Genomic DNA, 24,386 nt, shown 5'->3' on the forward strand with positions numbered 1-24,386 from the left:
TAACAAAATAATAAAACTTGTACTAACTTTTTCTTGTTGTTTTGTTGTAATTGTACTAACTACAATTCACCCTGTATGGTTGACCACTTGACCGCATGATCGCGCTGCTTCTGTAAACGTTCATGAATTGCAACTTCGAACCTGGCGGCCGTGAAGAAAGCAGTGTCGTCAGCGTAAAACGCGACGTCAATGTGCTCTTTTCTCGGCAGATCTGAAATAAAGAGGTTAAATAAGGCTGAGACCAGCGGGGAACCTTGAGGTATGCCAGCATCGATTTGCTTATGACTAGAAAGTGATTCCCTGATCTTGACTTGGAAAGATCTGTCCGAGAGATAGGACCTGATGAGAGCGGTTAAGTCTTCTGGGAGGCCTAACCGCACGCACTTTGCGATTAAACCGCCGTGCCAGACCTTGTCGAAGGCTTTGGTTACAGAAGGACTGTTCCAAGCCTTTTACGTAGGTCAACAGCGTGATGGATGTGTGCAGCCAGACAGGTAGCCTGATAGACGGATGAGTGATGAATGCGAAAGCCGAATTGTTCATCAGGAGTGATGTTTTCCTTTGTGAAAAAGTTGAGAGCGTAGAGTATTACCCTCTCGGCAAGCTTCGAAGTGGCGCTGAGAAGGCTGATAGGCCTGTGGTCAGATGGAGATAATTTTGCTACTTTCTTGGGGATAACCCCTGTATGTGCGTGTTTCCAAGATGCCGGGAAATGTTGCAGCCTCATCATGGAGTTAATGATGTTTGCCAATTCTGCGAGCTTCTTATGCGGGAGGTTTTTTAACTGGGTATTCGATGGTATTCCGTCGAAACCTGGCGATTTTTTGGTTTGAAGTTTGCCGATCATAGTCTGTAGAGACTTTGAGACTCGAAATGGTTGAGAAGAAAGGCTGGGGTTACTGGTCTTTTGACGGAGTTGGATTGGTTGATGACAGTGTCATTGTCTTTAGCTTTAGTGTTCTCTGTGGGTGGGAGGCATTTCATCTGAGCTTCGTAGGTCTGACATCTTACCCACGAGGCATTTGGGGACACGCCAGAAGGAAGGGGGGCCATCCAGTCTTTGGTCCGCGAGAAATGAGTTCTATTTCAGTGCTCGCCAAGTCAAGACGGCCACCCTTACCCCTTGCATGCTCTGTTCGCCTCCCTTTTGTCTGCACCATCAAGGGTGAATCGAGCTAATCTGCAAAAACTGTTTTTGATGCTTCAATTTGAAAGAGAAGCGGGAAGGTTGTTTTTCCACGGTTGGGGTTGTGATGAAATTTCGACTGTGGCAGATTCGTGAGCAGACTGAATATCACGAGTTAGTTTGAGTACGGCTTCCTCGAGCTGTTCTGGTGTGTTAATTTTCGGAATTGGATCGGATTTCAGGACAAGAGATTGGTAATTTTTCCAGTCGGTCTTTTTCCTGAATCTTGTGAGTGGGAGTTGTTTGGTGGCACAGTTTCCGAGTTTGAGAAAGACCGAAAGATGATCAGAATCTAGTTCGTCAAGGACTCGAACTTCGGAAGGGCGATTTACCTCTTGAAGAATAAAGAAATCAAGAACTATTGCTGCGCCCTCAGAAACTGTACTGGGGTAATGGGTGGGTTCATCTGGCAGGGCAAAAGCGTAGCCCAGATCTGCACTTAGAGCTACGATGGCGTTACCTGCGGGATTCGCTCTGGAACATCCCCAGGTGGGGTGGTTGGCGTTGAAGTCGCCACCCATTATTTTTGGAAATTTTCCCTTGACGAGTGATCGGTATTCAGTATAGTTGAATGCAGAAGATTTCTTGTACAGGGATGTAATCTCGAAGGGACGTTCTTGGATATCGATTTTAATGGAGGTTGTTTCGAAGTTGTTTACTGATAACGAGGGTAGAAGCTCGTGTTTGACTCGTTTTCTGACGAGAATAGCGGTTCCACCGCCTCAACCCGGAGTTCTATCGTTTTTGTAGACAAAAAAGTGTTCGAAAAAGAGACGATGCGAAAGTTTCAGGAAAGTTTCCTGGATGAGAACGATATCGACGTCATAGAATGTAATGACCTCTTCCAGTTCTGCTTGCTTTTCGCATAAGCTGTTTGCATTCCATGTCATCAGTATAAAAGATTTCGAAACAGCCATTGTGTCTTTTCATTTGCGATCCATGAAAAACACCCTACAGTAGTCCATTTAACAGTCCATTTGGAAAATGGTCAGGAGGGAAAAAGTCAAGGACTCGAGATTGTCGAGGATCTCAATGCGACCATTTAGAATTTTCTTCCGGGACAGTTGGTTTCCTTCAAATCAGTCGACACCATTACGAACCAGGACGACGTAGTCAACTATCCCACTGAGTTTTTAAATTCACTGGAATTGCCTGGATTACCACCTCACAATTTGAAGTTAAAAGTAGGATTAGTTGTCATTAATCAACCTAGACTATGCAATAGAGCAAGACTTGCTGTGAAAAAGATGATGAATAAGGTCATTGAAGCAACAATCATAAAAGAAAAATACAAAGGAGAGGATGTTTTGATCTCGCGTATACCGATGATTCCAACGGATTTACCATTCGATTTTAAGCGTTTACAATTTCCAGTACGTCTGGCCGATGCGATGACCATAAATAAATATTAATGCCAGTCGTTGGAACTTTGCGGAATCAACTTGGAGTTTCCCTGTTTCGCACATGGACAAATTATACGTCGCATATTCGTGCGTCGGAAAACATCTTTGTTTATTTACGCATCACAAAACAAAAAATATAGTTTATTAGAAAGCTTTAAATTTATTAACAAACTCTATCATAACTGTGTGTGTCTGTAAATATCTAATTGAAACCTTATAAATAGGCAGTATTTCAGGAAAACTCTGATTTTTAATGTATGAAATATCATGTGTAATTAATCGAAAATAATAATAAAAATTCATTCATACCGAGCATTTCGTTATATATATAAATATGTTTAATGCTGATATGCAATTATGATAATTTATTATAAATAATTTTTAATTATATAAAATCAATTAAATGGTTATTAAATAATGCATTAATGACGTAAATTTAATTGAGACCATGCACCAATTGTGCTGCCTTTAAGTGAGATGTCAAAGCCAATGGTCTCTGGTTAATACAAGTATTGGATAGGTTTTGGATTGGCAATAGAAGAAAATATTAACTTCGGAGCCGACAGAGATACAGAGTGAGTATGAACCGAATTTTGAGGTGGAGAAGTTTATTAAGAATACTCAGCACTCGACGTTGCAAAGTACCTTAGGAATCAGACGGAGACTAAAAGGTAATTAAGTAATAAAGTCATTTAATTTGAGGAAAAGCATCTGATTCATCAATTTGATTTCAGGGAACAATATTCCACGATTTATCAAGTTCACAGAATCACCAATGTTGTAGAAAAATCACTAGGAGAAAATAAAGTTTGACATGAGGACTTAAAATCATAAAATGCTTCTCCTTAACCGATATTCACATTTTAAAATCATGTTTAACTAACCGATACTTCACGGTCAAAGAGACGTGAGGAAAGTACAAGCAGGTGTATCACAGGGGAGTGTATTGACCTGTTCCTTATCGGCTTAACATTAGAGATTTGGTTACATTGAATGGAATGGAAGTCGTTACCACATTTGCAGGTGACACTGCAATCCCAGCCATTGGAGACAATAACACTGAATCAACCGAGAAGTTACAAATAACCTTTGTCGAAATACAATGCTGGACAGAAAAATTGCCTATCAAAATATTTAAAAATATATGAATGCATAGAAAAAGCCGATAGTATACAATCAGCCCTGTCAGTGCATGATAAGTTGTTGCTTTACCAACATGTCTTACTCATACTTACGGTTCAACTCTGAGATTGTACCCGCCAGAACAACAGAAATATCATACAAAGATTCGAAAACAAGATACTACGAGGCACTGTTGATGCTCCATGATATATTTGTTGTGACAATCCACATAAGGACTTGAAAGCAAAAACTGTCGATAATGTTATAAAGAACTATGCCGCCCAAAAACATGAACAGTAGCTCCATCGGCATATCAATGTTGAAGTTCTTCAGCTCCTGGATAATAATGGCTTAGTCTAAAAGAAAATTTAAAAAAAAGTACAACCATTTGATCTAATTTAGTGATTTATAAGTAAGTTCACATTAAAAACAGTGACATATAGATGTTAACTCCAAAGTATCTATCGCAAACCAAGTATTTTGTAATTTTAAACGGCAGCAAATAAGGATAAAAGCAAATATCCTATTAGTGTTAATTTTCTGGAATGCTATAATAAATAATAATAATAATAATATATATCACATAGTTGCACTGCAAGGATTACATCAATATTTTTTTTCTTTTTATTTTGTAGAAAAATATAATGTTTTATAAACTGCTATATTATTACATTAACGTGTAAAAGTTGTTTTGTTTAATAGAATAATAGCTCTTATGAGTATCTACTCAGCGCTTTCACATTCATAGTGAGCAGAAATATTAAAGAACCATCTATATACAACCGACAATAAAATCTTAAGCACAAAAAGTGTTAATCAAGATATAATGCTGCATAGTTGAGGTGAATACGCTTGAATAGAATTTTCCTTTTAAACGATTCAATCTATAATTTTCGAATCCTGCTGGGACATGATCGTAAGTTTATGTTTGTGATTGTTTAACATTTATGTCCTTAGGCAAAAGTGCAAAATCCGACAATGAAAATGATCCCAGTCAAGCCAGTAACCAGGCTGGGTAAGACCGGATGTCTTCTGGGATAATCTCCAAGTTGGTCACTCGCGGATTGTGTTTACACATTTTACAGAATGTGGCTGAACATGTTGTAAAAAGACAGCAATGTGCTGCTAACATAAAACGTAAACATAAAACATTGTATATATAAAATATTGTATATATATATATATATATATATATATATATATATATATATATATATATATATACAGTTATTGGTGTAATTTCCTCCTATCATTTTAATGTAATGTAATGTAAGTGTAACGACTTATAACTATTAAAATTATTATGCAAATTATATCTTGTGCAATATAACCTCTTCGAGAATTGTTATCCTATTACTAAGTCCTTAATTATGTATATTGTTAATTTAAATATATTTATTTATCCATCAATCATATTTACCTTGAGCACTATTTGTGTGAATTAATTTAAATACCTGACGTGCTTAATTGTTATTTGTTTCTAATTCACCTTTCATTTTTTCTTAAGGAATTTGTCATAATATTATAATAAACTAAACATACTGACGATTAATATGCATACAGAAAATCAAATAACTTACATCAATTAGCGCTGAGCCTGTTTTCGAAAAAGCTCTTAAAACAAGCGCAAATGAAACAATTTTTTAATTAATATTAATGAGTCTGGTAATTAGTGGGGTAATTTGATGTATCCTAATGTTTTATTACTTAATGTTTTGCATAGCTTTGCATCAACGCATTGTTCCAACGAATTGAAAGGCACAGAGTCGGATTATATCTGAAATTATATTTTTAGGACCGAAATGTTAACACTAAGGATTTATAGTATCACTTTTGATAAATATTTTTTTAGTTTTTTCTAAAGTTAATTGCGGAGTAACATACTAATTACGGTATACTTATAAATATACCGGGCATAGACAAAATAATATGAACTCCGTGCAATATAGTAAATCTTGTTTCATGTTCAGTTCACAATACATGCTCAGTTTACATACCAAATTTTGTAGGTTATATTTCAGTGTATTATACGTTTTGGTCCGAAACAGTAAAAACAACTGATCGGTGAAAAATATGTGATTCTCAGAATTTGATAGAAGGCAAATCGTTGGTGCTTGTTTAACGAAAACAGCTGACTTGTTTAACGCTGCACTTTTTAGAGCGACAGTATGGATACAGCGTAGAAAAATAGAGAGACAACTGAATAGGGGGCCCTGGAGAAAAGTTTTGCTTTGCCCAACATCCGGATGGGGTTAAATTCAAATAATTTGATTGGTCAATTTAAATCTCCATTATAGGCACCCGTAAGGTAAACATTTTTCTGTCAACACATTTAATTGACTCTTTAATAAAGTTCGGCACGGGACTACGCTGACGTCACGTTTAATTGACCGATAAAATTTAAATAAAAAACAATTTAATTTCTGAAATAAATTTATGAAATAAAATTCAATTAATGAAATAAATATAATCTGTAAAACTGCAAATTATGTATAAAATATAAATATAGTATAAAAATAAATATATCTATATATAACTATTTATATGTAAACAGACATCTATGGAACAAATCAAAATTATCTCTTCTGTTTTTACCTTTTTCATATTTGTTTAGAGCCATCAATTTAATAGGATCTATTAGAGTTCTATTTTTTTGTTTTCTTATATTTGAAAGCAAACTTTGAATCTTTCTTTGTTAAAATTCCGTTTACCTGTTTTATCCAAAAGTTGTGCATATTATTTTTAACATTCCATCTGGAAGATTATTAAATAGTGTACAATTAAAAGGTTTTAAATTTACATTTTTTTAAAGATGTTTGACAAAAAATATGTTATATTATCACCGTGGCAATATCGTGAGATAAAATTGATAAGATAGCTCAAAGAACTACTGACAGTATAACAAAACAACTTTCTGGGGCATGTGTTATTGCCTTGCCTCGTTTGTTCATATAGAAAAATCTGCAATTGAAGGTATAAAATACAGTTTTGGAATTTCTCAACTCCTGGTAATACATCCCCCGTTAGTATGGAATGAATCCACTTTACAATTTCCTGAAGGCAAATGAGATGAAAAAATTAACGTATGAGCGCTTTAAATGATTTGTCAAACATACTAGCCGAAGTATACATCCTTCAATCCATGTACTCTAATAGACCCAAAAAATTCCAAATTATCTTGATTAAGTAGGCTTAAGCCAATATATTTATTCGGATAATTACACATTTTTTTTCTTTAATGAAATGAACCACCTCAAGGTGATAAATTTTTTTGTATCGCTTTGCACCAAAATTCCTAATGTATTGAACTTTTGTTAATCCTCTTTTAAAATGTTTAATAACTTCTAAACGTTATAAAAATCTAAATGCACTGTTCCTTAGATTAGGCACACTAAAAATGGCGCCAGAAAGAAATAAACAATAAATGCGCTATAGAGACAAAGTGAACCAATCGGATCCCGTCGCGGTTCATAGCATAGCGATTAAAATAAGTAATAAGTTAAACGTAGCGACCTCTGCATGTTGGACGTCGCGAAACATTTCCCCAAAATTTCCTATAAAGTTAAATCCCTATTTCTCTATGATGGATAGTAATGACAGCATACACAAAATATCGCAAAATATCGGAAAAGAGGAATAGTGGGTGAAACTATTCACCATAGTTTATCGAAGGCTTACATAGGTCCAAGTATATAACTGAGCAAACTTTTTTATCTTCCTAGGCTTTTTTAAATAATGTCTGTGATTCTATGTACCTGGTCGATTATTCAATGTTTGCTCATAAAATCAAACAAAAAAAACTGATATGCAGGAATTAGATATATGATTAGAATTATAATTGGTTTTAACCTTTTTAACAAAGAAAGGCTTAAGAATAAATTTTGAAAACATCAAATTATTGACGACAGAATGCCCAAATGCCTAATCTCTAAGCCATCTCTGTACAGACTATAGGCTCCAAGAGCAATATAAATATCTAATAAATTTCATTAAAAACTATTAATGTAGAATTCCATCGAGTCATAATGTCATTTCTATTAATATATTTTTTCATTCTTATTTACAGAATCAATAGGCGTAATTTTATTTTTAACTGCACACTTGATGAATGAGCTAGATTTGGTGAATGGAATGGAATACCAATTAGTGGACACTTTTTTCTTGTTTATTGTAACTATGTTAATTGTTATAGATATGCGTGGTACTTATTGTTGTTAAACAATAAAAACTGAATAATTTATATTCATTAGTAACTAATACCATAACCATATTTAGATTCCTAATACTAATATATAGGTAGGTGGAATATCAAACCAAGATGATTCAGTATGTTAAATATAATTAATTAATTAATACTAATTAGTATAATATTAATAATTTTAATTAATATCAATAATTTGCATTATTTAAGGAACTAATTAATTGTTATCTAATTAATGAATGTTACAACCTGATTAATAATGATCAATATCAATTACATATAGTTAATCCATTTTATCATTATCAATTAATCGGACTGTGTATATATATTCAACCAATACCACTGTGTTGGTTAGTTCTACGGCACCAGAATTTCACATATTCTTCGCCAAATCTAGCCACTATTAACGATCAGCCACGACCAGAACAATTGCAGCATGAGAGATGGAAAATCTCCTGCAGCTTGGCCGTTTCCGCTTATTGTTTAAATAGCAGTAGTAGATACCACTTTCTTCTCCCTTATTAATGATCCCAAGTACTTAACTTTCGCACTTATTCTAGCTGGATCCCATTGAGATTTACAATAGTAGATACAATAGTAGTTTACAATTTACAATAGACGATCCATCGATTTTTAATACTTTGATCATTTCGTCCTTAATTTTCAAGCCAGATGGCTTTGAAAGGCGAACTCGTTTATGAAGAATGCTAGAGCCTCAACATCGATATCACCGAATATAGCGCCACAATCAGTTAACATTACTTCGGTGAAGAAGTTTGTAGCGTCATGTTGAAGTACACATCTGTTTTTAGAAACTTTTCGCATACTTGCATTCATTACTATGTTGTAACAAATGTTGTTTTCCTCTATACTAATGGTACTCTCTTCGATCCAAATTTACAAAAGCAAAACCTGAAGTTTCTGATACGTCAATTACTAGAGGAGTTGCTAAACACTGCGATTTCATGTGACTTTACGAAAGTTCCATCCTCTTTTTGGATTTTGTCCTTGGCAAATTTACTAATACCGCCAGTCTACAAAATGTTTGGTACCATGTCCGATATTCGTATTTCGATGCGGACCTATGGGGTTGCACTAAAAATTCAAATCAACTAGTCATCCAACGCTGTCAAAACAAGGTTCTTCGATTGATTACCATTGCCTATCGCTACGTAACCAACCAAGAACTGCACGATGACCTGGAAATCAAATAGATTTGAAGTAATCCAAGATTTCACTTTGAAAAACGAAAGAAGATTACTGAATCATATTAACGTGGAAGCAATACAACTGCTCCACAGCGCGCAGGATGTCAGAAGATTGAAGCGAACCAAACCATACTTATATAATGAACTTATATAAAGTGTATACCTTTAGTGTAAACTATAGCTTAAGTTATTATAATTTTATAATTGAGGACATAATTGGTACATATTGATGTATTTTCTCGCACTCGTCTTGCTTGTGAATTAAACCAAGTACAAATGAAATGTAGTAATAAATTAATTTATATTTAAGATTGTACTAAGCGCATATAATAAAGATGTTATCAAAAAAAAATGTTTCGATGCAGCAACTTCCAAATCGGCGATATTACCATTCCTAGTTAGCATAGAGTAATAGAGAGAAAACTTAATAGGTATATCTGGAGAAAAGATTCGAAATGTCCAATATTCAAATGATGGTCATTCTAGAAAGGTGATGGTTAGTTAAATATGAATTATAAATACCTGTAAAGAAAATATTTTGTTGTGAAGGCATTGAAGGGTTCTTAAACAGATTTTACCACGCACATGAGTCACGTGACTAACTCCTGACGTCACATTTTATTTATATATAATTTTAAAAAAAGAAAACAAAATATATATATATATATATATATATATTGAAACAATATATATAAATATATACAGATTTATATTTACATATATATAATTATCTATAAAATTACAGTGACGTTATTTATATCGCAGTATCTAGGAATGAAATAAAGAATATAACCTAATAAAGACCTACACACATTAGAAATAAACAATATTGACAGATTTGCTAAGTACGACGAATTAATGTTATTTGTTTAGGTAAATATATAACAAATAGAAAAATGTGTTTGAACATAATTTACATATAGTTAACCCATTCACATAGCAATGCGGTGACTATATGTCAATACTTGTAATCAATAAAGTATGTATACAATTTTTCCCTGTAGCATTAAATGTACAAGAAATATCTCCATTAATATATTAGCGAAAAAAATATTTTTTAGATAGCAAAATGTTTAAATATTTACAAATTCAAAATGTAATGATAATACGATAAGCCATAATTCACTTTAATCTTGTTAAGAATTTTATATTTGTCAGATAAGATATGAAAACGTTTCTGTTGCAGTTTGTCGTCGCTATTTTAAATCTAGAAGTATCATAGACTAGTTTATTTTCTATAGTGAACTTGACAATTGAAAAGTTATTCTAATATAAATCAAATGCGCCGTAATGGGATTCTTAGACAATTTGCTTCTTACAAAGGTATGTGACATCTATCGATATACTTCATTAATACGATACTTTTTGATGAACATTGCGCCTATGGAAGAGTTCGAGATTTAGTTAAAGTTTTATACAAAATAACTGCAGAGAAATATTATGTACATTAATATATGTTGCAAATAGCGCAATTGTTTGTCATGGCGTCCTTACCATTCCCCAAAAACCTTTAAACAATTTGTGGATGATGTTTCATTAATGCGTCATCAAAGTTCAACAATGTTCATTGAGAATGTTGATAGTTCGAAATATAACTATATAAATCTCCATAGATATTAATATTTTACAAAAGGCATCCGACCAAGCACTAGTATTTACATTTGTTTCCTTTACCTACAATATTGGAATATTCTGTAAGAAGTTCGAAGCAGCTTCATGTAAGACATATTGCTTTAGATAAGTTGTTATTGTTGTTATATGTATCAAGCAAAACAGCCATAGATCCAGTTTGTAATTTAATTATAATTTATTATCAATTATAATTTAATTGTGATATAAAAATTTAAATATTTGAGGTTATTTTAAGAAAGCAACAAATTTTAGTATAAGTGTTTCCAAATTGTTTTGATTCTATTATAAAAGTATTTAGTTATAAAATACTCATTTTTATTGTATTTGTTATGTCAGAAATACAGAATATTTTTATATTCGTTGGTATATAAGTAATGTTCGATATACTATTTTTCAATATATAGAATATTCTAGCAATACTATTAGTCTTATAGCATGTATTTTGATCAGCGATATATATTAATGAAAATATAAAGTATCGATATAAACAACTACTATTAAATTCAATAATTTTAACATTTCTCTACATAAAATAATGTTCAAAAAAGTTGCATTTTTTAGGAACTTTCGTTTGATTTGAAGACATCTCCTCCAGTGTCCATCAAACACTTTTAAAATCTAATCGTCGATTTTAGTTTATATGATGTAAGAACGGTAATTTTAATGCCAACAAAAGATCTGGTCGACAGGCCTGGCTGACTAAAAATGTTGGAAGACAGCGAAATTGAAGAGTTATTAGATGATAACTCACTTCAAACTATCGAAGTGCTTTCAGATAGTTTAGCGGTTGATAAATCAACTATTGTGGAACGTTTAGGAAAATAGCTATTCATGAATTGACTACAAATGGCATTTTGAACTGTTTCGGGAACATCGTGGTTTCATAGCTTGCTTCAAAATACGAAGTTTTCTGCGACGAATTAAGTGGAGAATTAAGTGATGAAAGTGGGTCCACTACATGACATCAAAGTCAATATAGTATTCATAGCAACAAAGTTTTACTGTGCATATGGCACAGCCAGCCAGTGTTGTGTACTATGCGATATTAACAGCTTATTCAGATAGTATGAACTGGCTGGTACACGGATTTGAAACACTGTAGAAGTGGATATATAGGTAAAATATTTGGAAGCTAAAAACGCTAGTTATCATTAGACCAATAGTATCAATTAGTATCATTAATCCAAAATGAACCTATTATTAATTAATTAATTTTTAAATTGTCCAGCTTTTATATTTCAACATGTAATGACTAAAGGCATTACATACTAGCAAAAATGATGAAAGAGTTTACTCAAAAACATCGTTCAGAAAGAAATTCTGAATCATTGCATCTCAAAATATATTGTATAACTAACAATGGGTTGCGCCAAAAAAATAAATACAAATTAGCGTTGTAAAATGTATTTTTCATTGTTTCATTAAATATTTTATTTGATAGATATTGTGGCCCTATGAAATGATGATAAATATTACAGGCTAATGACTAATTAACAAACGCTTACAGCCAAAGTCAATATGCACAGTATATAAATTACGAAATATGTAATATTTAAAGACAAAAACTTTATTTGACTATTTTCCGGAAATTAATGGTTACTTATTATAACATCCAAACAAGCAATACAGCCGGTTCAATTATATTCTAATGTAAACGAAAACCCATATATCTAGACACCTCACCTCCCAAAGAGACGACCAAACGGTATGTACGTGGTTGTTGTCCTGTCTGCACAGGTTATAGTTTACAGTACATTCGTCTGCTTTTTATAATTATCTGAATAACATTTTTTATTCAAATTTCTATGACCTACAACTGAGCAACTGAACTACTGGAATCCGTCTTGTGGTGGATGTATACCCAGAACTACCATGATTGTACCAAAATCCACAGACTAGAAGTGTTTTCTAAATCGCGGATGTAGCTGTAACTTTTATGACCTCTTAGCTTCAACTGCAATTAACTGCTATTAACTCTGAACTCCACTTAACTATACTAAGGCCCATTTAAGTAATAGAATGGAACTATCGCCAATCCATGAAAAAATATTGCTACTTTTTAAAATATTGAAAGAATATCAATATTTTTGGGCAGATATATTAATCGATGTATCGATATATATCATTACTTTTTGTTAAAATTATCAATAAATGTTTTGTAAAATACCAATATTTTTCCTAGTAGTTCCTAGTAAAACTTCGATATTTTTTTTCTCTGATATATCAAAATTTTTTAACGTTCATAGTTTAATATGTTCAAAGCTGAGAATATTTGAATGTTGTTTTTAATTGAGAAAATGACGCAACGAAACCTGAGGTCCCACTGACAAAGCTTTCATATAAAAAGTTTTACTAAAATGTAATACAACGTAAGTTACGAAATCTATCGCCCAAACCCAATTCCCCAAACTAAATTAACGGTCTACAATTCTTATAGCCATAAAATTAGTTTAAATTCCGGAAAAATGACAATATTATAAAAAAACACCTTAATTTTTAAAGATCAATGTTAAGGAATAATTGCTTTTGACTGAAAAGCCCAAAATATAAAATATAACTCTAATAAAAACTTTGGTCACACATTCTGTAAAAAACTATTAGATAAGCTTAATTCATAAATTGTAAAAGTGGGCATGGATAATTAAAGCACTCAAATAAAATGTTTTTATTATTTATTTATACAAAGGATATATATTTTTTGATTATGACAATAAAAAGCATAAAAATAGACGTTAAATGTGTTATGTACAAATATATTTAAATTATTATATATTTGAATGTCATAAGAGGTTCAAGTTGATCGGGAATTACTTTTTTTATAAATGTTTACTAAATTTTATGGTGGAAGGCTTAAATGCCGAATGGACGTTGAAGTACTGGGCGATTCCATGGTACTACTGCAGTGAAATCCCATCATGCATTTTACTGTATCTATTGCTTCAATAATTCTTTCATTATTTCCTTGAAAATGCGTATGAGCTATTTCCTCTAATACTGTTAGTTGAGTCTCATTGAATTTTACAGGATAATCAGATACGTGCGTAATATTAGATAATTTTATAACTGTCTGGAAAATAATGTAAATGCAGCTCCATAGCAACTCTTTTGTTTCGGAGGTTTTCGCCAGGTCTAATGCAGTTTTATTTGCATTACTTTTGGAGAGCAAAATTTCAGCCAAATCGTAGCAACTGAAATGCTGAGTAATAAATTGTATTAGTAAACTTAATGATTGTGTTCCAAACAATGTAGCTTCGTGTAATATCGTTTTACCGTCATTGTCTTTCATGGATAACAACTGAAATAATATCCCTTCAGTTGCGTTTTCACAAACATCTCTAATCCAATAAAATAATTTTTCCAACGTCTGAGAAAAATTCCGAGCAGATGCTATAGTTATTGACGTTCTTCCGCATATATCGTGTCTTTCCTTGAGCATTTCAGTAATCACACGAATATTATTTTGTCCATCTGCAGAGTAACGCTCTTTCAGCCACTCAAGGATTGTTATCATACTATTGGTCTTTCCTTGTATCACTGCTTTAAACAAAATACTCCTTTCTAAACCGTTCCTAAAAACCAATGCGTTGAACTGTTCCTGTGATAGGTTGATATTTAATGAATCGAGAAAGGCCCTGCTTGTATTTGAATCATCTATATAGATAGCCATGTCCAAAGGATTGATACGTCGATTATCCACACTGCTTAAAAGGTTTATGAGAGTATTTTCAGATATATCCTTAACCCAAGATATAAAGGTATTGATGAGGGTGGGTCTCCGATTAAAAGAGAGATAATGTAGTGCAGTTCTACCGATAGAGTCCTTTGCTAAAATTAAATCATTTAGAATATCAACAAAACGGTCCTCTGAATTAGAAGGTGCTAATAGTCTGAGTAGTAAATGGAGCTTTGTGTATGCAAACCTACACCCAAAATGTAAAATAGTATCAGTGCTAGTTATACCATTTTTAAACAAAACTTCCCTAAAATGACTCTTACTATTCCTGATGGAATCCATAAATAACTCAAATATCTTCTCGGTGCCGGTCGTGAATAGAGCAACCTGTAAACACGTAACTTCAGGTTCTTGATTACCCAAAAGTACATCCATTTCTCTATATCGACTCGTGAATATTTTAACCAAGATGTTAGGTTGATCTGCTAAATAGTCTAAATAGATCTTTATCGCACTTTCTTGTTCTTGTAAAGAACGCCCTCTAGTTGAATTGTGCGTTATATCATACATGACAAACTTTCCATATATTCCTGGTTTTAACAATACTTGTTCTTGGATGTCAGGATAATGTTTTAAAGCTTTTAGAACAAATATTAGGGTGTTATCGAAACCACCATAATAAAGATGATGTAAGAATATATCAGCATATCTAACACCAGCAAGGTTTTTAATAAGCTCAATAGTTGGTTCCGTTAAGCATATATCGAGGGAGTTTTTGCAAACAAATTCATTAAATATAAGAGCTATAAAGGAAGGCTTGTTCTCTGAGAATATCCGCTCGAAGAGAATCTTTTGTGTAAGAACTTGGTTTAATGTTAAAGTTAAATATTCGACTAGTAAATATTCAGCAAAATTTCTATGTATAAATGTTAACCTAGTCCCAAATCGTATCAACAAACCAGCCCTGGTTAAACTAGATGTGTCGTTGGCACCCACGGGATCTTCCAACTCATCAGTCACGTCGGGATATACTTCCCGAAATGCCAACAGCCGGTGCTTCTGACGCAGTGGCTCGGAATGATCCTCTCGAACTTCTAAAGCACCAACCGAGTGACCCAATATTTGTTTCTCACGATAGAAGATGTCAAACTTTAGATCCAAAAATGTTTTAAATAACTCTACGAGACCTATTTGACGGGTCATTTCAAAGTTTTTCAAAAATACTATTTCTGCTATCATTTTTAGATGTAGAGGATTATGGGTAAAAGATTTTTGTTCGTCGCTAGCTGACATTTTCCATTCATTTATTAAGTTTTCGGCAAAAGTTTCTAATTCTAGTACTGGTGATAATTCATTTCCATCGTAGCATTTTTTAATGTATTCTATGTCGATGTTAAGATTATTTCCATAAGTCACAATATCTTCATCTGATATTGACTTTTGTGCTAAACTGTAAGACCAGAAATTCGTTAAAAAGTTAATTTGTTGATTTTCGTTTAGTGGATATAGAACATAAGCAACACAATGAAAAGCTTCTTCTAACGAATATTTTTCATGTAACCTCGTTGTTACCCAGATTTGCATGATATCCGTAGCACTCAAAGCCTTTAGAAGCGTTATCGTTTTTGTCTTGTATACGGGACTTATTTCGTCAAACCCATCAAATAAAAGCACTAGATGAGGATGAACATTGTCATGGTTCCGTAGACCTAATTTAAATATCTCCCTCTGGAAATCTCGATGCAATGTTTGAGGGTTTGGTGGAATCACCATATCCGCTAGAAAATCAACAGCCTGATCAGAGGTCAAACTGTCGACAATTTCCTCCAAATTCTTCGTATAGAGTCGACTGTCAGTTGGTGGTAAATATTTCCTATTAAAAACGTAATCGTTTAGGCTAATTCTGCAAATCCACCAATTCTTGTGTAGTCTCTTCATGATATTAGCCATACTTGTAAGAAATGTGGACTTTCCAACACCAGGGTTATTCGCCACGACTACCATTTTTTCTGAGAATTTTATATTTTCTTCATGATAAAACCCATTTCCAGATGATGTTAAGTTATCGATGATGTGTTCTTGAATGATGGAGATGGCTGACATTCCGTTTTTGAAACCATTATTCGACCTTTTCCAATATAGTTTACCGTTATTATGATGAAGCCAGTAAATTAAAAAGTCGGGATTGTCATTGCACAGCTTCTGAAAAACTTTTTCGTGATCATCGTTCTGTTTAGCTTGAATAATATTTTCACTGTATTTATATATGTAGCTCCACAATTGATGATAATGAGTTTTTACATATTCAGTATGTTCCATGTTAGTTACGTAAAACTTAGCAGAATTAACTTCAAATACACTATAGTTAAGAGATTGCAAATGAAGATGTCTTTGTTGATAGTACTCGGGTACAAAATAGGAAGATTTGAAACTATCCGTCTCTCCAATTTGAATGGAACTTAATAGTATGCCTTCTAAAGCAGATTCGTTAAGAATATCGCAGGCTGACTGTAAACCTATCATTTGATGTAATGGTACTATAGCATTTTGCAATTCTATCGTCCTGTTTAAGACATTTTCCTGGCACTCTTCTTTCAACTGACAAAATGTGTTTTTATCCTCAACAACGTGCGTACGTGTACAACCAAACGTAACAAGTTCATCAACGATGTTATCGCAGCCATTTTGGCTAATCAAAATAAATTTCTTTTTTACATTTTGTCTCAATACTCTGGCAATATCCTCAATAAATTCGTTAATGTACGGAAATGTAGTTAGCTTAATGTGTTTTTGACATTCTATCACAAGGAGATCATGTCTGTTGGGTGCGCAAAAGGAACTGACAACGAGTTTTTGAATTTCCCGACTAACAAAACCAGAGAGGGGAAGAAAAATAAAACTGTCTCGGCTATCATAAAGTTGCGATTCATCGATCACCTGTAAAAGTTTAATGGCACTCAGTTTAGTTGATTCAGTAATAATGTGTAGAATATTTTTGGATGAAGGAAAAATCTGATTCAAGTCCGTCGTTTTGAATTGAAGATTAAAACTTTTTAGTTTAGCAGGGTAAGCTTCATTTAAGCCAGCGGTCATTAGGGATGTAATATGGCTTCCAATAGATTTAAAAAATGCGCGACCTTGATTAGAGGAAAGAAAATCACTCTTGCCCTTGTTATATTCTTTGAACCAATCTAGCATCTGCTTCTGAAAAGAATCGGTTATCAGATCAGCATTTATGAAAGCGAATTTTTTTCCCAATTCTCTCTTGAGAAGGATATTCAATTTGTCCACATCGGGATAACAAGTCACCAAGCGAAATTTTTCTAGAAATTGCTGAATGTATGTCGCCAGTTTGTGCTCATTCCCTGCTAGTTCCAACATTACACAATCGGTTATATTTTTCTCTAAAATTGTCGAAAGTTTTTTTTGAATACCACCTAGATCAAGGTTTTTTGTATCTTTTGCCTGTAATTTGTTTGCTATATCAGGAAAACTGCTGATTTTGTTATGTAGGTCTATCAAATTGGTACAGTTCCATATCATAGTTTTTAATGCAATATACTGTGTTTTATGTTTATCGATCGTTGAAATTTCTTCTTCCAACAGCGTATACTGTGATGAACCGCTGTCTTGGTATGAATTGAGTTTACAGTGAGCTTCATTAACAATGTCAACAATATTACGCAACAAACTCTCACAAGCACTGTACAATTCGTTTCTTCTAGCTAAATAAAGTTTATCGGTAACTTTAGTTTCTACAAAGAGGGCGAATACTTTGGTGAGTTCATCGTATTTATCGTTAGTTAAAAAAATGCCCTTCAATTTCAGTATTTTTTTGGCTAATTCGGAAAATTTACCTTTCTCCGCTCTTGTGCTATCCAACAATATCTTCAACGTTTCACACATTAAGTTTGCTTCGTCTACCATATGAGCTTGCGCTACTAACTTTTTATAATTAATTTTGTTTTTTAATGTCTGTTTGTCCTTTAAGATCTGCGTTTGGAAATCTTCAGTGAAGAACAAGCGTTCGATGAGTTTCTGAAATTCAACAGCGGCTTGTGGTTTGAACTTGTATTTCTTGCTTCCAACACCATGAAAAAATAATAATGCATCGTCATCACAATTTTCTTCATTTAATAAGTCCTTCCATAGCCCCACCAAATTGTTATAATTCTTAGCGGTAGGGGATAGGTTGCGTTCGGCTTCACATGTTAGTATTTCGGTTAGATTCAATTCTGTGTTGGTACATAAATCGAATTCAGCCAATTCCGCTTCCTTAAACATACTGTTGTTGCAAATCATGCAGTACGAGAGAAAATATTTTTGAAGGCTGAAAGGGCCATCGGTTTCTGTCAGCAGCGAGTTGATAGTGATTCGATCTCGACCCGGGTCATCCTTATGTTTGGCCTGGAGGAAGCGCCAAGTCCATTTGTCGTCATGAAATTTTCTATACTTCACTACAACGTCATCAAACTTTTCAGCTTGATTCATCTCGGTGGCCAAATCGAAGTCAAAAAAATGTTCGATACCTCTATGTGCCCACAGCATCAGCAACTGCAACTGATAGATTGTACCGTGTAAGGACGTCTTTAAACCAGATACTGCGTATGTCTCTGTTGACTTGGTACGCTTGATATCTATATCTGATTCGCTATCTGCTCTTCTTTTAACACTGAGCGTTGTAGATGGCTCTACCGGTGCGCTACTGGATATATCCATTAGTGATGGATTTTTAGGCATACCTCTGGAACTGGTGGGAATGTCTGTTTGTAGTAGAATTTCTATTGCTTGCCATTCGCTACTGTTTGCTTTCTTTCTCAGTTGTTTCTTAACAATAGTTAGAGCAGTTTCACCTTTCAAGTTTGTAACATTTTGATCGGCGCCCATGTTTAAAAGATCTTCGATAAAGTTCCTGTTGGCTTCCTTAACGTCATCTTTACATTTTATGCGTTGTTTTATAGCTTCGTGCAATGGAAAGCTGCCGTTCAAATTTGAATTAATTAGGCTTCTGTTTCGGTTTATAATTTCTTTCGCATTGGTATAATTGTTAACATGTAACGCTGAGAATAACGAAACAAGTTCGATATTAGTGTCATCTTCACTATCGCTATCTGTTGTAGACGAGCCCGAATTTCCTGATTCAGTCATGGTTAGGAGACTATACACTTAAAGTCTGTTTAACACAAATCTGAAAAAAACTTTGTCCGTCTGTCTTAAACACCGTTTGATTTTATACACTGTAAGTCACACGTCACATATCACATAAATGAATATCTAGATGTTCTCCAAAGAAACTATATCTGATATTGATATCAATAAAATTTATTCTCTTACTTAAGTGAAATAGTAATCAGCAGTTGTAATGCTAAATTGTAAAAAGTTTTTATTTCACCAAATAATAATTGGGTTTTTTTGAGATAATAAAGTTTTCTGAAAAGAACTGAACTTGAAATGTCGTCATAAATGAACATAAGTGTTGAAATAAAAATGTTGCTTAACAATAAGAAAAATACCAATTTAGGTCTTAATAAAAAAGTGTTGGGAACTATTGATTGAAAGTGACTATGGACCATTTAATTATTTATTACATTTTACTTTTTGTGAGTTTTTGTTTCAGTCGGTATTTTTGGTCCTACTGATTTGACTACTATTTACTATCTAAAGTTTCAGTCGAGTATATCAGCATTGGTCAAGTAGATAAAGCATTGGTCCCAGTCCACCTGCTTTAGCTTCTTTTAATGTAGAGTAAGCTTCTTCTTACTTGACTCTAAACAGACATATTAAATGAAAATGGTTCTTTATAATACAGCACAATGTAGCGATTACTTCTTTTCTCCCCTGTCTCAAACTTAGTAGAAACTTAACTTAGAAGGAAGTAGGTTGATCTTCGTCTTACTTACGGTTAGGCAAAAACAAACATTGAAAAAACGAGTGAAATAATAATAACTAAATACATTTATTCCGTTATATCATTCATACTTTCCAAATACTACAAAAATACGATAAAACATATTTGAAACTGTTATTACATTAAGTTTTTACAAATCGAAAATAACACAATCAGATCTCTACAATATAGAGATCCAAAAAATATTTTTTCTCTCTCAAAATTGATAGGAGGCGGAATTTGTATCCGTCCTATATTACGATTGAAAAAATCATTCGTAAGAATGCACTCAAAGAAATAGTAATTACTATTTTCATTCGACTACTTTTTTTAACTACTGAACAGTTCGACAGTTTTGAAACTATCGACTGTTTTCATTCGGTAGTTCCCAACGCTAGTATTAACGATTTTTTCAAGACATAAATCCATACAAGTTTTGGGTCACCTGTTTTTTAGTTACAGCAAGAATCAAGTTTTGCATTCAAAAAGTATAATTATCCTACCGAAAAATTTCTATTATAAATCGTCTTTCATATTAGGACTTCATAGTTACCTATCGATCCTTTTATGATGTAGATAGAAACCAAATCACTCACTATAAAGGTAGAATAAAAATTATAAATTACAGTCATGTTTTACCTTACTCTGTTATTAGACGATTGCATGTATTTTTATCAACGATAACTATTGGTGTAAATGTCAAGTATTAATATAAACAACTATTAACTTTGATGGCTCTTTCGATACAAAAAATAATTGTTAACTGAATAAGTGTTATTGAGTTATCCAATCTATACAGATGTTAATCATGGAACGCTCAATATCGCATTTTCAATATCCATTACTTAAAAATATAACTTATACCACACTTTCGCAAATTTTAAAAATATTAACGTAGTTTACATTTATAATAAAATGTAATATAATAATAATAATAACATAATATAATAATAAATAAGAGATATCACGCGAACACTATTTTTAAAAATTACTATTAAATTCGATCAGATAGAACCCAATATTATTGTTGGTACAACGTAATACCTAGTTATATATGATTAATATCAAATAGTTCCTATAAAAAACATCTAGAAAACGAAGTTGCAAATTATGAGGAGCCTTAGTGGCAAAAAAAACTCACTAACACAGCACAAAACCAAACTGAAATGACGCTCGTAAAATCCACACTGGGAACATGGGAGATAAAACATAGGCGGAACAATTGTATTTCGTTCATTAGCATTTAATTGAAAGGCATATATAATCAAATTGGTTCATGAAACTGCTCAAAATGCAGTAAAAATTGAATAAACGTCGAATTCAATAACTCATAATGAAAAAAACAAGTAACAAGTGTAATATCTCAAATTGCCGCACTATTCTATACTTCCTTATAATAAAAAATATAATAATCGTAATTAATCTTAGATAACAACCTAAGAAATTCATAATACTAATTTCTTATCAATTTAGATAAGAACGGTACCTGATACTGCGTATTTATTGTAACACGACTAATTATAACCTTGAGTGAAATTCATAATCTTTATTCAAAATTAACGACGACACTGCTCTACTCAATTATATCGGTAATACCCAGAATTCTATATGATAAACATGATTATATTTTTAGGTTACTATAAATATTTTTATATAGTTTATATAATATACTAGGTCTTATTTTCTTCAATCGCCCTTCTGGATTATTATTACAGAACACACGTTATTATAATGTTAACATTTTTACTATTACTACAAGATTATTATTTTGTTATTTTTTTTGTTTACTAAAAATATATTCCTTCAAAATATTATAGTACAAGCAGGTACATTTTTACTATACTTCATTGATGTATTAGACTCCAACGTTGGACCATGATTCAACTTTTAGTTTATAAACTTTTCTTTACATTACAACCAAATAATAATTTCACATTAATTCTTTTTATATTGCTGATGGAAAGGATAAACGTTACTAACTTAATATAATCTATTAAAATCAAATTATTAAAAAGTAAATATAACCAATGTGAACCCATGTAACCCATGTGAAAGTAGACTTTACTGATAATTTAAATTAAAATGTTTTATTTAAAACTATAGTATACATTTTACTATTTTGTTTTAAATTTTTACTTAAATACATTCTTTTCTTTTTTTAATTTAATTCCAATATTTTTCATTTTCAGAAGGAAAATACCAAAGGACAAAGGGTTGACAGAAACAGGCCTTCGCCCACGAATGCTAACAGGTAAGACCATATTCTATTATATTGATAAAATAACATAATATTAACATATAACATAATAACATATTAAGATTAGAGTAATATTATTATTAATATGTGTCAATATTTCTCAGAAATTTTCGAAACTTCAGTCATTTAAATGTATCAAAGCCAGAGCTGAGCAATTATTACCTAATTTGCCATAGGATTTTTCAAAAAATAAATTAGCCGATAAACAAGAATTTTCCTAGTATTACAATAAGAATGTAAACTGAATAACGTATAGCTTAAGAATTTAAATTTAAAATAATTTTCAAAGTAAAATAAAATTTCAAATTCAAATGAATTTTAATAATGTATAGATTCAATCAAAAGTTTCATACTGAAGTACATGTATGAATACAAAGATTAAGCAACCAATAATCACCACGTGTATTTTATGTTGCCTATACTAAAATTGTCCATATTATTTTGTGTATATCTACTTTTAAATATGATTATGAATCTAGTATACCTTTTCTTATATTTAAATTTAATAAGCGTTCAAAATTAAAAATAATAATATATTAAGTATGCTATACAAATGTAGTAGAAAAAACTAATTACATAGTAAAAAGGTGCTGGGGGTATAGCTCAGTGGTAGAGCATTCGACTGCAGATCGAGAGGTCCCCGGTTCAAACCCGGGTGCCCCCTGGAGAATTTTTTTTTAATTTAATAATATCATTATATTATATGTAAACAAGAATTTAAAAATTAAGACTAAGCTAAAATGTCACATGCGCAGATCGAGTTTCTTATATGCAAATGCAGCAACTATGTTGCAATAACTTGACATTTTTTGCGAATTCGGCTTCGTCAGCGTGGGATGACGGCCCCCCATTTCACAAAGACCCGTTGGCGGAGACAGACTATTTTTAGAACAAGCTCCCGGACGGCCACCTCAGGAATATGCTCTTTACGAATATGTTTTCAACCTAAGTGGTGCTTATTTTCGTTGCAGTTTCGTTCTTGTCAGTTAGCATTTCAGTATAAATAAGTATGAGATTAAAATTATATTTTCGCAAATGTGTTAATCACACAGAAAATTTAATTAATATTTAACTGGAATAAATTTATTTCAGTTAATTTGTATTTCTTTTTCTTACAGACTAATAAACATAGCAAAATATATATTATACTTTATTACTATTATATTAAAATTTTTAATCTTATCATTATTTAAAAACATTTTATTCTATGAATTCTATTCATTCATTTTAATAACCAAAATATCATGAATCACTAGCTACTCTTTCCCATATATGGGACTCATTTGATTTTTCTGAATCAAGTCAACCTGTTAACCTCTAATAATTGTAAGGTTATTTTTGGCCAGGGCGTAATATAAAAGTTATATTTAATAGAACAATATAAAATAATCTAGCATCTTAGATAAACACAGAGATCAAAATAAATGATATAACAACTACTTACTCAATAAATGGCACATAAATAAATAAAGCAAATAAGCCTGCGAGATCTTGATGTCGAGGTGGTCGGGTGACAGAATTCTGAAAACACAATGAAACGTACCTGACCAACGAATTTTTAATGACAAGGGTGAAATTAAAAATATACTTGAAAATTTATATAAAACAAGGATCGGCGATTATTAGGATAGATACTTCAAATGTCAGATAATATTGAAATATAATAGTTAATATACTAAAAGTACGGGTAATTAATTATGCTGGCGGATCATAATACTGATAATCAATAGTGTCGATAAATAAATGTTTCAACCAATACTGGTAATGGATGGTATTTATCAATTAAACGGGTAGGCAACAATCTTAGTCTATAGTAA

At 32.3% G+C, this 24,386-nt stretch overlaps 2 protein-coding genes and 1 non-coding gene across 4 annotated transcripts in view; 2 read left to right on the forward strand and 1 right to left on the reverse strand.

Annotated features, from left to right (window-relative positions):
- Positions 1-10,276: 10,276 nt before the first annotated feature.
- LOC143192548 (uncharacterized) overlaps positions 10,277-24,386 on the forward strand; it is a 118,244-nt gene continuing 104,134 nt past the window's right edge. Inside the window, exons 1-2 of the mRNA XM_076397946.1 lie at positions 10,277-10,443; positions 22,502-22,563. Of these exons, the coding sequence (XP_076254061.1) occupies positions 10,411-10,443; positions 22,502-22,563 (95 nt within the window). The 5' untranslated portion in view covers positions 10,277-10,410. The remainder of the gene's footprint in view (positions 10,444-22,501; positions 22,564-24,386) is intronic.
- LOC143194074 (uncharacterized) lies at positions 13,406-21,480 on the reverse strand. 2 transcript variants are annotated; one of them, XM_076400640.1, is made up of 2 exons: positions 21,454-21,480; positions 13,406-19,662 (listed from the first exon to the last, which is right to left on the reverse strand). In XM_076400640.1, the coding sequence occupies exon 2, from the start codon at positions 19,571-19,573 to the stop codon at positions 13,589-13,591; it is 5,985 nt and encodes a 1,994-aa protein (XP_076256755.1). In that variant the 5' UTR covers positions 19,574-19,662; positions 21,454-21,480; the 3' UTR covers positions 13,406-13,588. The 2 variants fall into 2 exon arrangements, with proteins under 2 accessions (XP_076256755.1, XP_076256754.1); XM_076400639.1 differs by having other exon boundaries at positions 13,406-19,855; positions 21,357-21,479.
- Positions 23,162-23,233, forward strand: TRNAC-GCA (transfer RNA cysteine (anticodon GCA)). The gene has a single exon. It is a non-coding gene; the product is annotated as a tRNA-Cys (tRNA).

The sequence above is a fragment of the Rhynchophorus ferrugineus genome, unplaced genomic scaffold, assembly GCF_030347505.1.
Source record: "Rhynchophorus ferrugineus isolate W39M unplaced genomic scaffold, kcgeb_rfMv2 rfM3, whole genome shotgun sequence".
Lineage (NCBI taxonomy): Eukaryota > Metazoa > Arthropoda > Insecta > Coleoptera > Curculionidae > Rhynchophorus > Rhynchophorus ferrugineus.